Raw genomic sequence first — 14,314 nt, 5'->3', positions numbered from 1 at the left:
GGTGTAGGTATGCTGGTCTTGTTGTATTTGGGTCTTTTCCCGTGTAAGATTGATCAATCAATCTTACATGGGAAAAGACCCAAATACAACAAGACCAGCAGATAGATAGATGATAGATAGATAGGATAGATAGATAGATAGATAGATAGATGATTGATAGATAGATAGATAGATAGATAGATAGATAGATAGATAGATAGATAGATAGATAGATGATAGATAGGTGATAGATAGATAGATAGATGATAGATAGATAGATAGATAGATAGATAGATAGATAGATAGATGATAGATAGATAGATAGATAGATAGATAGATAGTGATAGATGATAGATAGATGATAGATATTTGTCTTCATAGATTTTCACGGGTATAGGTATGCAGGTCTTGGCATTCCACACATTCCACTGATCATGCTTTGCTCGCACAAGCACAAAGCCGAAGGCACCAGTCTGAAGATGACGAGTGTGACCTCGTCGAAACGTCACCAAATTACTGTCAATCTTACACGGGAAAAGACCCGAATACGCCAAGACCTGCGTGTGTGTGTGTGTTTGTAGATTTTCACGGGTACAGGTATGCAGGTCTTGACGTATTCGGGTCTTTTCCTGTGTAAAATTGACAGTATCTTGGCGACGTTTCGACGAAGTCACACTCATCATCTTCAGGCTGGTGCCTTCGGCTTTGTGCTTGTGCGAGTGAAGCGTGATCGGAGCTGCCGTTTTTCATACATACATACATACATACATACATACATACATACATACATACATACATACATATATATATATATATATATACCATACACAATGCTCCTTCATTGCTGAATGAAACATTGGTTAAGTGAGTTTGGCCCAGTGGTAGGTTGCAGACAGTACGCCCCGTTATGGGTGTACCGGAGCCTGCCCGGAGCACCAGGTACTCACCCACCTGCCCAAGCTCCTTACATGTCCTTTAAAGCCTTCAGCACTTCCACGCATGTGCATGGTGCGTACAGCACTGCGCGTTGCTCTGCCGAGCAGCTGGAGCGTCACGGAGGCTTGCAGAGGCGTCGCTGGCAGGTACGATGCATGCGCACGCGTTCAGGTGGAGTACACCGGGGCTCCTTGCAACCGTACCGGTTGCAACGGGATCCGGAACCCACCACTGATTTGGCCCCACTTTTGATTTTTATTGCCATATTTGTTAAGTGAATAAGCAGTTGATAGGTTAGTAACCCAGTTGTTAAGTGAATCTGGCTTCCCCATTGACTTTGCTTGTCATAAGGTAGCAAAAGGTAATCACATGGGACATTGCAACCATCATAAATATGAACCAGTTGCTAAACATTTGAATATTGATCTTATTACCAGGGGGATGCTGCAATGATCATGTCACATCTTTCAGTGCTGTTGTAACTTTGAACAATCACTAAATGAACTGTTGTAAGTCGAGGAGTACCCATTTTTCCCCCCTGCAATAACCCTGTAAAATATTCGCCTGAGAGAGACTGGTCCAAAGTCACCCAGCTGCCTTTCAGTCATCTTTTACAATAAATGTGTGTTACCTACAATACCATATTTGTACACAGTTTAAAACAGTAACAGAGTTGGAAGGGACCTTGGAGGTCATCTAGCCCAACCCGCTGCGCACGCAGGAGACCCCTACTAGGGATTCAAACTTTTCTGACTTTTCTGATCAACAAGCTCAGTGTCCTAGCCACTGAGCCACCTAGTCAGGCCTTAATCGAACCCCTAAGAATATTTTTAAAGTAGAATTATACATTTTAGCATTAACGTAGAATTTTTAAAAATGTATTGAAATTTTTTCATCGTATATTTGACTTTAAAAATGCACTGTCCGTGATAAAAAGAACTTCATTTGAGCGCATTTTTACGTGTGTTTGTGTGTAAATAAACAATGAGCACGGGCAATCAATTCAAAGTCCGAACTTCCAGCAGAAAAAAAAAAAGGAGAAGGAGCCAATCAGGGAGCCGCAGAGGCGTTTGCTTCCCTGATTGGACAAAGCGACTATCAATCGGAGTTCGTTCTTGAGGCTGCGATTGGTTCCTCTTCTCGCTCTTCCCAACCCTCCAGGATCAGAGCGTAAGGCCCCCACCCACCCGCTTCCTACCTCGCGGCCTGGGCGGTCCAACGGCCTTGATTGAAGTCCCGCCGGCCCAATGGAGTCGCCGCCTCCGGGTCCCTTCCTCCAGAAATGGGGAGGATCAGGGAGGGCCCGCCGCGAGGCGCGCGGGAGAGCAGGCAGGGGCCCGTCGCGGCGATGGGAGGGATCAACTACTTGAGACGGAACAGGGCGGCGTTGGCGGAGGCGGAGGATGTGGAATCCTCCTGGGAGGAGCTGCCGACACCGCCGACGACGTTGCCGACGCCCCTGCCCGCCGGCACCGGCTGGAGCAGCAGCAGCAGGGCCGCCGGGGGGACTTCGTGGGGGCAAGCCATGCTGGGCGCCGGGGTGGGCGCGGGGGCTAAGCCGGCCAAGCCCTCCTTCGTCTCCTACATCAGCCCTGAGGTGAGGCGAATGGGTGGGTGGGGGGGGGGGGAGAGAAGAGAGAGACGCGCTCCGAAGAGTTCCCGCGAGACCGGCGGCGGCGGCGGCGAAGGCGGCTCGGTTCCCGGGTTTCCTCTCGGGCGGCGCCAGCAGCGGCGGCTGCTCTTCCGGGGCTTCGTCGTCCTGTTGAGGGGAAAACTTGGCTGCTTTGTGGGCGAGGGCTTGCCGCCGCCGTTCCAGCCCCGCTCGCCTCTCCATCCTTATGGGGGTCCCTCTTCCTTCTTCAAGGGAGCCTTGTTTTGGGGGGATGGGGGAGGAAGTGTGGGGTTCAAAACCCATAAGGAGCGTTTTATTACTTTTGGCAACCGGCGTCCTCTCCGTTTACGAACCCTCGGGAGGAGAGAGGACTTAGCAAACGGGTTTGGGAGGGGAACAGATTTAAATGTGAAAAAGGCGGTGGTGGTGGTGGGGCTTCTGGCGCTGCCAAAACAGAGGATAATAGAATTCTTCATTGGCGAAGTCCAATTGGACACACAAGGAATTTGTCTTTGGTGCCTATGCTCTCAGTGTACATAAAAAGACAAGATACATTCGCAACGAATCATAAGGTACAGCACTTAATTGAACAAATAATTCTCCCATCACTGTCAAACCATTCTCTAAGGCTGCATTACTATCACTATTAGTTTTCTCATCGGTTCTATCCTCCATCTCCTCCCACTTACGACTGCATGATTGTAACTTTGTTGCTTGTATCCTTACTATTTGTATTCATATTGTTTCCTGATTGCTTATTTGTACTCTACAACTATCAATAAGTCTTGTAGTGTATAGTTCTTGACAAATATATCTTGTCTTTTTATGTACACTGAGAGCATATGCACCAAAGGACGAATTTCTCGTGTGTCCAATCACACTTGGCCAATAAAGAATTCCATTCTATTCTATTAATGATAGTCATAGAGTACAAATAAGCAATCAGGAAACAATATCAATATAAATCGTAGGGATACAAGCAACAAAGTTACAGTCCTGCAGTCATAAGTGGGAGGAGATGGATGATAGGACCGATGAGAAGATTAATAGTAATAGTAATGCTGACTTAGTAAATAGTTTGACAGTGGCGAGGGAATTATTTGTTGAGCAGAGTTGGGGGGGGGGGGAACTCTTCTTGTGTCATTTTCCCGTATTTCCCTTTTGTTAGTAAGAAAGGAAAAAGAAAAACGGAGCAGGGAGGGTAAAACTTGGGAAGATTTGCCTGTGACCCTTTGAGAGCTGTATGCAACGAAATTTCATTTTAAGGTATTCCAATTAGTGTACTTTCAAAGTGACAATAAAGCTATTATTCTCTTCTTCCCGGGTGCATCTCTCTGAAGGAGCATACATTGCCCACTGGAAGCATCTGCTTCCTCAGGAAAAGCATGTGGTTTTTATATACTTTAATCAGTGTATTATTATGGGATGGGCTTACAGCCAAGCCCGTGTTTCAAGTTTCATTTTAAAAGCTAAAGAGAGGGATGTAGCAGAGGAAGAAATAAAAAGTAAGTTTGAAGAGAGGTGAGTTAAGGTTTAAACTCTGCTTCAGTTTCAGAGCTCCTTCAGGAATAAGATTGCAGAAAGCTGTGTCCAGAACTAATAAAATACTTGGGTGAAATTCTTTATTTCTGGGCATAGGATTTTTTTCCCCTAAGGGTTCTTTCAAAAGGATCTTAAAATGCTTCTATTGTACATCTGTAAGATTGAACAGGCTGGTGTCTTAGTTAATATTTAAGGTGCTTATAAGACTCACTGTAGGTAGGTAGACTGAAAATGAAACTGCAGTGCTGCAAAGTAAATGTGCCACATTTTAAAAATTGTATCTTTGTTGAGGTTGTGCTAAGGTCTGTGCCTGCATTCTCCAGAGCCCACTTCAATATGTTCACTGAGATTTTAGTAAGCAAATACATCCATACTGTCCTAAGTATTTTCTCCCCATTATCTGGTGACAATCCTAGTTTACTTTAGATAAAATAGCATAGAGTCCTAAGTACCACTGGAATCTGCTTGCTCCCCTTGGAGAATTTCCTTTTTCCACTGTAACATAAGTTTACATGAAGAACATGCTGAAAGGGATATATGTTCCAAAATATTTTCATTTTTACATGGTTGCATCATGACAAATTCCATTAATGACATCAATGCTTTGAAAAGCAAATTTATTACATATTGCTTAACCAAATTGGTTGTATGTTAATAAAATGTGGGCGTTGTAAAAAAAATGTTGATTGGGCATGTTGACATAATGGGCTAATCTGCAGCTCAAGGGAAGCATATTCATTTTTGGAGTGCCTGACTAGGTCAGTGCTTCCTGTTTGTTTTTTTCCTGGGAGTTAAGATTTTGGATCCCCCTGGGATAAGTAAATGTAAAGAAACTTATCTTTTCTTCAGCTGTTTCACTTCCTATGTATGAGCTGTAGGGTATTTGTGAGAATACAGAGGACCTGAAAAGATTGTTAGGAGAGTGCTTCCTTTCAGAAGCACTGGTTGTCCAAAAGATCAAGATGATGGACATGATTGAAGCACAACTCCTTTTTACATAAATGCAATGTTTGAGATATGTTTTTAAAATATGCTTGCACCTGCTTTTTGACACCTCATTCCCTCATGGATACCTTTAAGTAGCTTCCTGTTCTGTATTGTAGAGTTGGTCTGGACAAAAGAGGGAGCTCAGTTTACAAAAGTTAACTTGCTTTAAACTTTGGCTTAAAAAACTAGATAATTCATTGTGATTCAACTGTGGCTTGATCCAGCATCTAAGTCTAGATGCATCTTATCCATTTATTATGTAGATTAGTAGATCACTTGAACAACTGAACTGTCATTTATCAAAAATAATAGTTAGCTTTGAGACCATCTTATTGCTTTCAAGCACATTTGTTAAAATGGCAGCCACTTATTATTTTAAAAAATGAAATTAGCAGAAATATACCTTTCTATTTTTGAGGTTTGCCGTTTATAAATGATATTTACCCAAAGAAATTCATTCTTGATTCTACAAAAAAAGAACGGGGTTGGAAACAGTGTATTTAAAGTATACCTTCCAATATTTCTAATGAATTGTGAAACAAAAAGTGGTAATTTGTCACAGAGCCAGATTGTCAGCATACGGCCAGAATATGAACAAGGGGCTGGTATAATGAATGTGTATTTGGATGATGTAGTCATTGTATGCAGGATATAAATAATGGCATTGGTTGTGCTCACATGACACTCCCATAATTAAATATACCATAGTTTACTCAAGTAAGTTTTTTGTATTTTTGTGACTCACTGAACCATAAACTTTCAGGCAACATGAAGTTGGCTACTTTATGTTCAGTATATCATAATAAGAATACTGTTTTCGTGTACTCTTTCTCACAGGTTTCTATCCTTTGGTTAGAAATAAAGTACCGTATGTTTCAGAGTATAAGATGCACCTTTTCCCCTCAAAAAAGAGGGTGGAAATCTGGCTGCATCTTATACACTGGATACAGCATTTTTGGTCTCCCAAAACCCCGCCCCCTTTGCAAAAATGGCCATGCATAGCCTTTTGGAGGCTTCCAAAGTGCTCCTCGGGGCTGGGAAGGGCAAAAATGAGGGGGAAATGGGCCGTTTTTTCTGCTCATTTTGCCTTCCCCTAGCCCCCAGGAGCACTCTACAAGTTTCTTAAAGGCTATTCATGTCCCCCCCCTTTTTTGACAAAAAATGGCTGTTTTGGGGAGGTCTGCAGAGTGCAAAAACCTTTTTTTTTTTTAAATTTGCCTCTTCAAAATCTTGGTGCGTTTTATACTCTGAAAAATGTGGTAATTGTTGGAACACTAGCAAATAATTTTTTTGTTGGAACAATTAGCACAGATAAAATCGCTTTGTTTGGATCTTGACCATGAGCTTCTAGTTAGCTTAAAATGCTGGCTGTAGTAGAAAGGAATCTTGAATACAGTGAAGATACATAATCTGCCAATAAACTCATAAGAAAGAATTAGGATATTAGATTATTTGGTATAAACCAGGGAAGAAGCCATTGAAAGTGGAGAGGCTTGCACTTAATGGAGCCCAAAATGGGTTTCTTCCTTTATAGCTTTTTGATTAATGCTTGAAGAGAAAATTGCAACTCTGTTCAGAATGTTCTGATTACGTGAATTGGTAATGGTGTAGCTAGGAGGACTTTTGGTTAGTAACTTAGTAATAACTCAGTCTGGGCACATACAGGGAACATCCTGTTGTGGGCAGTTGAAAGAGTATTAAACTGATTCTGGAAAACTTAAATCCTAGATATAACAAATGCAACAAGTTATATTTGAAGATGGATACTGTTAATGAAACTGAGGAGTCCTTGATGCTGTCTGAGCTTAGTTGTTCTTGTGCAGTTACATTATCCAGCTGGGTAACATCTTCAATTCTGGAAAAGAATGGGGGTTCTCTATACAGTAAGTTGCCCCTGTGAGTGTTGGTGGGGGTGATGTTTTTCCTTGGTAGGTGCCTGATTGGGCTGTTTACTGCTTGCTTGTATGTCTGATATTAATCAAGCGTGACTCTTTACTTGTTTGGGTATAATTGCTGGCTAGGAGGTATTATGGTCTTTGTTTCCTTTTTAGCTTTTTTTATTGTCTCTTTTGAATGGTATGCAAATATTTATGCGCCTGTTAATGGCTGATTTGTGAGTCCCAAATTTTCCCAAGCATTTTTTTTTTGGATTTAGCTTGATCTAGATCAGTGTTTCTCAAACTTGGCGACTTTAAGTCCTGTGGACTTCAACTCCCAGAATTCCCCAGCCAGCTATGCTGGCTGGGGGATTCTGGGAGTTGAAGTCCACAGGACTTAAAGTCGCCAAGTTTGAGAAACACTGATCTAGATGCTCACAGATTTCCAGTTAATATTATGGTTAAATCGGTCTACGTATTGTAAAATTAAGGGCTTTCGTAATCTCTTCTGACAGTTATGTTCTGCTAGTACTCTACCTTTCTGCTGTTTAAAAAAAATCACTTTAAAATATTACATTTTAAAAAGAGATAAAGTGCAAAGTAACAAAAATGGAGGGGTTTGGAAGGGGGGAAAGCAAGAAGAAAAAGTCAAAATTTACCAAAAAAAAGTGGAAAAAAGAAATGCAGAAATATTTCTGCTATTCTTCTGCTTGCCTCGATAGTACTGTAACTGTTTCTTAATAAAGATACTTGAACCTGCCCTTCAGGCCAGCTCCATACTGGTTATACTTGTTTTTTAGTTTCATTATTCATGCCTTCCTAGAGAGAGACATAACGTAAATTGAACAATCTGAATTTCATATTTAAAGTATTATAATGTGATATTCAAATTGTCTAAATTCTCAACATCATCATTTAGTATGTGAATTTCTTTAAAGCTTCATGATAATCCATTATGGAAGGAAGAGTATATGGTAAAATAAATTTAGATGGTGCTAAGCATAACATTAGTTGTTGCAAAAATAATGTACAAATTTCATTTAAGGAATCCTCCCTGGATAATAATGATACATAGCTTTATTGTGCAGGATAAATTCTGTGAGAAAGACTATGTTTGAGGAGAACATTGGGGTATGAAAGTTAAAATAACTCTTCTATTGAGGGTTATATATGTTCCAGTAGACTATGAAATTGTGAAACATCAAATAATGTCTATGCAATTTTTCTCATTTTTTAAACAGCAGTTTAATGAGAAAGTCAGAATGAGAGAAGGACTGGCTTAAGATCACCTAGCAAATGTCATAGCTTAATTCACATTACGGTCAGCATAGTTAAACGTTTGAGGAATTTTGTGCTCAATAATTCTGTTGCTCAAATTTCAGTTAAGCAGTCTGAAACTATATTTAAACTGATGATCTTTTGGTTTTTTTGGTAAAATTATTGGGAACTGGTATTGGAGTCAATTTAGCCTGTCCTTTAGTAGGCTAAGCCATGAGCCCACGGCCTATTTGGAATCAGGCCACACAAGCGGTGGGTGCTTGCGTGGGAAGCTCCATTTGCATGAACGGTGGGTGCACCCGTCACTTGTGTAAATGGAGCTTCGCAGGCATGCATGCCTGTGCTTCCACAGGAACCCCCCCCCCAAACTGGTCCACAAAGCTAGAAAGGTTGGAGACCCCTGAGTTAAACAACTGGGGGTGGTTTATAGCTTTGTAGGTTTATAGTCCCAAAAGGTAAAATCCCTTGTGCAAATCTTTCCTTTAACTGATGTAAAATGAATGATAACACCAGATTTTCAAGATTTCAGGAAACTTTATATAGTTTCTAAGACTGAACAAAGTTATGAGTATTTTAGCATTTATCATAGTTCACTATTTTTGATAACTGTTGGTCAGTTCATATACAATTTTTTTTAATTCTCCCATTGTTGTCACTTGAAAGAACTAGGGCAGTGATGGTGAATCTTTTTTGGCTCGCATGCCAAAAGGGGGGGGGAGTGCAAGGCGGTTGCACACGGGCGTGCCACACCCATAATACAATGCGTGACCACCAGTGCGCATGCGTGCATGACCAGTGCACACTACCCCCCATTTTTTTCATGCTTTTTTTGCCCTCCCCAGGCTCCAGAGGTTTCCCCAGGGTTCAGAAGCTTTATAGGAGCCTGGGGAGGGCAAAAACAGCCCCCCCCCCCCCGAGGCCTTCCGGAGGCTTTAGGAAATTCCCTGAAGCCTCCGGAGTGCAAAAGACCGGCCCTATGGGCAAACTGGACATTTGGGAATGGACTTCCAGTTTGGTCGTAGGGTTGGTTTTTGTGCTCCGGAGGCTTCAGGGAAATTCCTGAAGCCTCCGGGGGGGGGGGGAGCAGGGGAGGCTGTTTTCACCCTCCCCAGGCTCCTATAAAGCTTCTGAACCCTGGGGAAGGCCAAAAATGGTCTCAAAAAAGGCTGAAGTCACGTGCCCTGACAAATGGCTCCACATGCCACCTGCGGCACGCGTGCCATAGGTTCGCCATCCCGGAACTAGGAGATATAGCAAAAAAAATTATTCTTATTAACAGAAACAATTTAACTGTAAATTTAGAGTCTTGGTGTTTGTTTATATTTTTGCTTACGAACTAGCTCTGTAGTAATTTAAAGGAAAGCATTGGTTTCTATTTTGGTTACTAGTATTTTGCCTTTTTTGTGTTTTTTAAAGTATTGTCCACATTCAGTTTGGATACTAAAGTGGTAAAATTAAGTTTTGGGGAGCTTGTATTTTTCTCTGGAAAAATATTGAGAACATTAATGTCCTTTATTTTTTGACAATACAAAACTTGCTGGTATGCAACGTTCATGGTTAACTATGTTTATATTTGGCTGGCTTCCTGTTGACAGTTGTCAAAATATTTTTGATGCAAAATGCAACAATCTTTAAAACAAATTAGCTCTTTTCTCTAAGGTAAAAAGGAACAGTCAGAACTGAAACTGTTACGTATTGACCTTAAACATTTATTCATGGCATAAATCCAATTCCTGATATTGCATTATTAGTATAAGCATAAAGATAAAGTTTTCCCCGCACATGCATGCTAGTTGTTCTCGGCTCTAAGGGGCGGTGTTCACCTCCGTTTCTAAGCAGAAGAGCCAGTGCTGTCTGAAGACATCTCCATGGTCATGTGGCCAGCATGACTAAATGCTGAAGGTGCAGGGAACACTGTTACCTTCCCACCAAGGGGGTCCCTTTTTTTCTACTTGCATTTTTTATGTGTTTTCGAACTGCTAGGTTAGCAAAAGCTGGGACAAGTAACAGGAGCTCACTCCATTATGCGGTGCTAGGGATTCGAACCGTTGAACTGCTGACCTTCTGATCAACAAGCTCAGCGTCTTAGCCACTGAGCCACCACATCCCTTAGTATAATATAAGTGAGAGTAAAATTGTAAGTGGGAGAAATAAATCTGTGAATGGTGTTTCTTTACTCATTTAGTTCATATTGGTTGATATAACAACTTTTAGTTAACCTGAAATATGTAGTGAAGGTTCATTGATTTGTTTTCTTGACTATGCAGACTTCAGGTTGTTGTTATAAGTTTAGACTAAATGTTAAGACTAACTTGTTTGAACTGACATTTGGTGTGTGTGATTGATCTGGAATGAATTTATAATGTAGAAATGGGTTTGCTTTTTTTTTTCATTAACAACCTTGAGCCATTTGAAGAGTGCTGAGTGAACTATTTAGAGATTTATATTAGAGTGACAGAAATATCACTGTAAAAACATGAGGTTTTCAACTAAAGGTTCTGATTGGTGGGGGGGGGGGCTTGAAAACCAAGTTCAGAGAGCTTGTCCCAGCTTGTCCCAATAGAGCAGCAGCCTTGTGGATTGGGCTCCTGCTTTGTGGCTGGTATTGCTGGGATTTCATTATCACCTCCCATTCCTGCAAGAGACCACAAGGAAGAGAACAAAAGCTGGAGGGATGAGTGATGGCAACAATGTGCCTTCTGAGCAACTTTTGCCAGTTGCTATTGCGTTGTGCAGGACTGATGACAACACCATCAACATCAATACGTTGTTAGGTAAGTTGAGAATAGAAAAGGAAATTGCAGAAAGAAAGAAAAAATATCAGCTTTTTCAAATGAGATCTGAAAAACAAACATAAGAACTAGCAAACTAACTATTCAAATGATTCAGATTGTTTTGCTTGGAGAGTGGAAGGTTTGAAACTCTGCATATTAGGGCTCTACAAAGCAACCATAGGGATCTTTACAAAGGATGCTGGTGAAAGCAAAATGCCCTTAAAATGCAAAGTAAGCCACACCTTCCAGGTGATTCAGCCCAGGTGCTTTGCGTCTGATTTGAAAATTGGCTGGATCTGGCTGGGGTTTGCAGAGAAAGTCCCCTATTGCATTTTTACATTTCTATGGCAGAGGTTGGGGAACAGTAGCTTGAAATGGTGACTCAAAGAACTGGTGGCTCTGTGAGTCTTCCTCCCTCCTGATTGTGTGAACCAAAGTGGAACTGCTTGGAATCAACTAAAATTCTAGAAGCTATGATTTTGTTTCCCACTTAATTTGTAGGGAGTCAAACCAATAATTTTGTCAGTTTGGTGGCATAGAAATTTAATATTTTGATTGCCAGGATTTCTCCCAAATCTGGAATGAATGGTCTTTCCTAGTATTGTAAGCAACAGATAAAATAGAAAACAATCAAACAAGACACATTTTCAAACATTAGAAATCCTTAATTTATACTCCTTTTCGCCATCAAACCAGGTTTTGCTAGTTCCTTAGGCTTGATGACCATAATGTATTATATACTAGGTGCAGTTCTTTTCTTGAGTAATTTGGGACATGATCATTCCTCCCAATGCTTTCTTAACACTAGTTAAATATTAGCAATTTTATTGCGTTCTTGTTTGGGTTGTGAGCTTTGTTTTCCTTCTTTTAATATTTAATACTAAAAAGAGAGCAGAGGATAGTACACATCAGTAATAGATTATTGTAGCTTTCTTGTAATGGTAATCTGTGCTGTTGCTATATGCTTACAATTCTCCACATTTTTGTTAGGTTGGTTTCAGTTACTGTATAACTTTGGTAAATGTTTTCTACGTGCCAGTGTAACGCAGCAGAAGTTATTTGCCTTCAAAGTATGTTTTCAGTCTATTGAATATGTAACTTTTTACTTAACATCTGAACTAATGCAATGTCCTTTCTTTTAGGAAGTATATGTGAGGCAACCCATAGAAAAAGAAGTGGTACCTCACTTGTTACCAGGTAATGCTAAAGAAATAATATTGCACAACATTGGATGCTGTAATTGTGCATTACATGATACAATTAAGTAGATAATCTGAATTCTAAGGAATATATGTAAACAAATGAACTAAATACAAATATTTGTATTTATTATTGTATTAATGTTATTATTATCATCTTTTTTATTCATTAAACATGAAACTCAGTCAACTGAAGATTTAAAAATATATCACAAATACCATTGACTGGTGCTAGTGGCTGATACTATTGCTGCCATGATCCTAGGTATCAACCAAGTGTCTTCTTAAAATGTACAATGTTCTGAGTAGCTCAGTTTTTTGCAGTTCCATTGGTGTCATTGCAGGAAGCTGCAATTTCTTGATGTACTTTATAAGATTCTTGGACATGGTACCAAGTGTCCCAATGCCAATCGGTATCACTGTTACATGTTTCATCCATAATCGTGTAGTTTTGATGGCCAAGCCACGATATCTTGTGATTTTGTTTTCAGTTGTTATTCTACTTTTCAATTTCTGTAACTTATAAACTGTCTTTGCTTTAAAAGACACATGGTGTTACTTTGAAAAACAAATCTATTTGCCTTATATTTATAAAAATAGCAGAGACTATTGGTTAAATGCAGAGGTTCCCAATCTTTTTCGGTTTGCGGCTCCCATAACACTTCGGATTTTTTCCGCGGCTCCCTTAATAGGTACATCCGATTTTTTTTAATTTTTGACTTTTTAAGGATTTGGAAATCTACTTTTTAGTTCGTTAAGGTTAGGTTAATTGAAAAATAAATTAAACACGAGCTTTAAATTCACAATTTATTGAACATCGTTTAATGATTTAAAATTATTAATGGGATGGATGGGCTTGTTGTTCGCTGCACAACTTCTCAAATCTTGGATCAGAAAAATAGCTTTTGAAAAGTAACTTAACCACCACACTAGCCCAGTGGTGGGCAACCTTTTTTTTCAACTGAGCCAAATCTCGCCAAAACCACGATTGAAATTTATTTGGAGAGCCGCTCTTGCTTAGCAACCAAAATTTTGGGCTCAATTGTGGTCATATGTTGTTTTTCTTTCTTTCTTTCATCTCTCTCTCCCACTTTCTTTCTTTTTTTCTTTTTCTTTCTCTCTCTCTCTCTGGCTCTTTGTCTCTCTCTCCCTCCCTCCCTCTCTGTCTCCCTCTGTCATTTTCTCTGGGTGTCTATCTGTCTCTCTCTCTCTCTCTCTCTGTATCTCTGTCTCTCTCTCCTCCTTCCCCCATCTCTGTCACTCTGTGTGTGTGGGTGTGTCTGTCTCTCACTCATTCACTTAATCACTCTGTGTGTGTCTCTCTGTCTATCTTTCTCTCCCTCCCTCCCCCCCTCTCTCTGTGTGTGTGTGTGTGTGTGTGTCCCCCTCTATCTCTCTCCCCTCCCTTCCTCTCTCTCTGTCACTCTGTGTATGTGGGTGTGTCTGTCTCTCACTCATTCACTTAATCACTCACTGTGTGTGTCTCTCTCTCTGTCTGTCTATCTTTCTCTCCCTCCCTCCCCCTGTGTGTGTGTGTGTGTGTCTGTCTGTCAGTCTCTCTCTGATTCCCTCCCTCACTCCCTCTCTCTGTTCCTCTCTCTGTCTGTCTGTCTCACTCACACACACACACACTGTGGTCACCACAGTGTGTGTGTGTGTGTGAGTGAGACAGACAGACAGAGAGAGGAACAGAGAGAGGGAGTGAGAGAGAGACTGACAGAGACGAATCAGAGACGAATCAGAGACGTACTTTTAGCTACCTGGCAGCGGCGTTTTGCCTTGGGGGGCTCCTCAGAACTTCCCAAGACTTCGGAGGGAAGTTTACAGCCCTCCCTCGGAATGCTTCGGAGGGAAGCTTCTGCAAAAGCCTGGGCATGACAAGTCTCCCAGGCTGAAATTTGCCGAGCTGTACGCGCACGCCTGTTTTCCACGGTGTGGAGCAGCGGCGAGATTCTGCGCGGCGAGTGATGATTCCAGGGGCCATCCGGGAAGATGAGGAACGCGAGGGGGACCCTGCCCCCCCACTGATGCCCCCCGGAATCATCGCTCGCCGCCCAGAATCTTGCCGCTGCTCCACGCCGTGGAAAACAGGCGCGCGTGTACAGCTCGGCAAATTTCAGCCTGGGAGAC

The 14,314-nt window shown here is 41.2% G+C and overlaps 1 protein-coding gene across 2 annotated transcripts in view; it reads left to right on the top strand.

The window, feature by feature from the left end:
- The first annotated feature begins 2,212 nt into the window (after positions 1-2,212).
- Positions 2,213-14,314, top strand: part of MTMR12 (myotubularin related protein 12) — a 47,661-nt gene continuing 35,559 nt past the window's right edge. The window contains exons 1-2 of one of the 2 annotated variants that reach the window (XM_081941683.1): positions 2,213-2,512; positions 12,128-12,182. In XM_081941683.1, coding sequence (XP_081797809.1) covers positions 2,264-2,512; positions 12,128-12,182 — 304 coding nt within the window. In that variant the 5' untranslated portion in view covers positions 2,213-2,263. The remainder of the gene's footprint in view (positions 2,513-12,127; positions 12,183-14,314) is intronic. The other variant, XM_081941682.1, reaches the window with a different exon arrangement.

Source organism: Natrix helvetica, assembly GCF_964273705.1.
Source record: "Natrix helvetica genome assembly, chromosome: 2".
Classification (NCBI taxonomy): domain Eukaryota; kingdom Metazoa; phylum Chordata; class Lepidosauria; order Squamata; family Natricidae; genus Natrix; species Natrix helvetica.
Note: the sequence above shows the minus strand (reverse complement) of the source record. Positions and strands in the feature narration are given on the sequence as shown.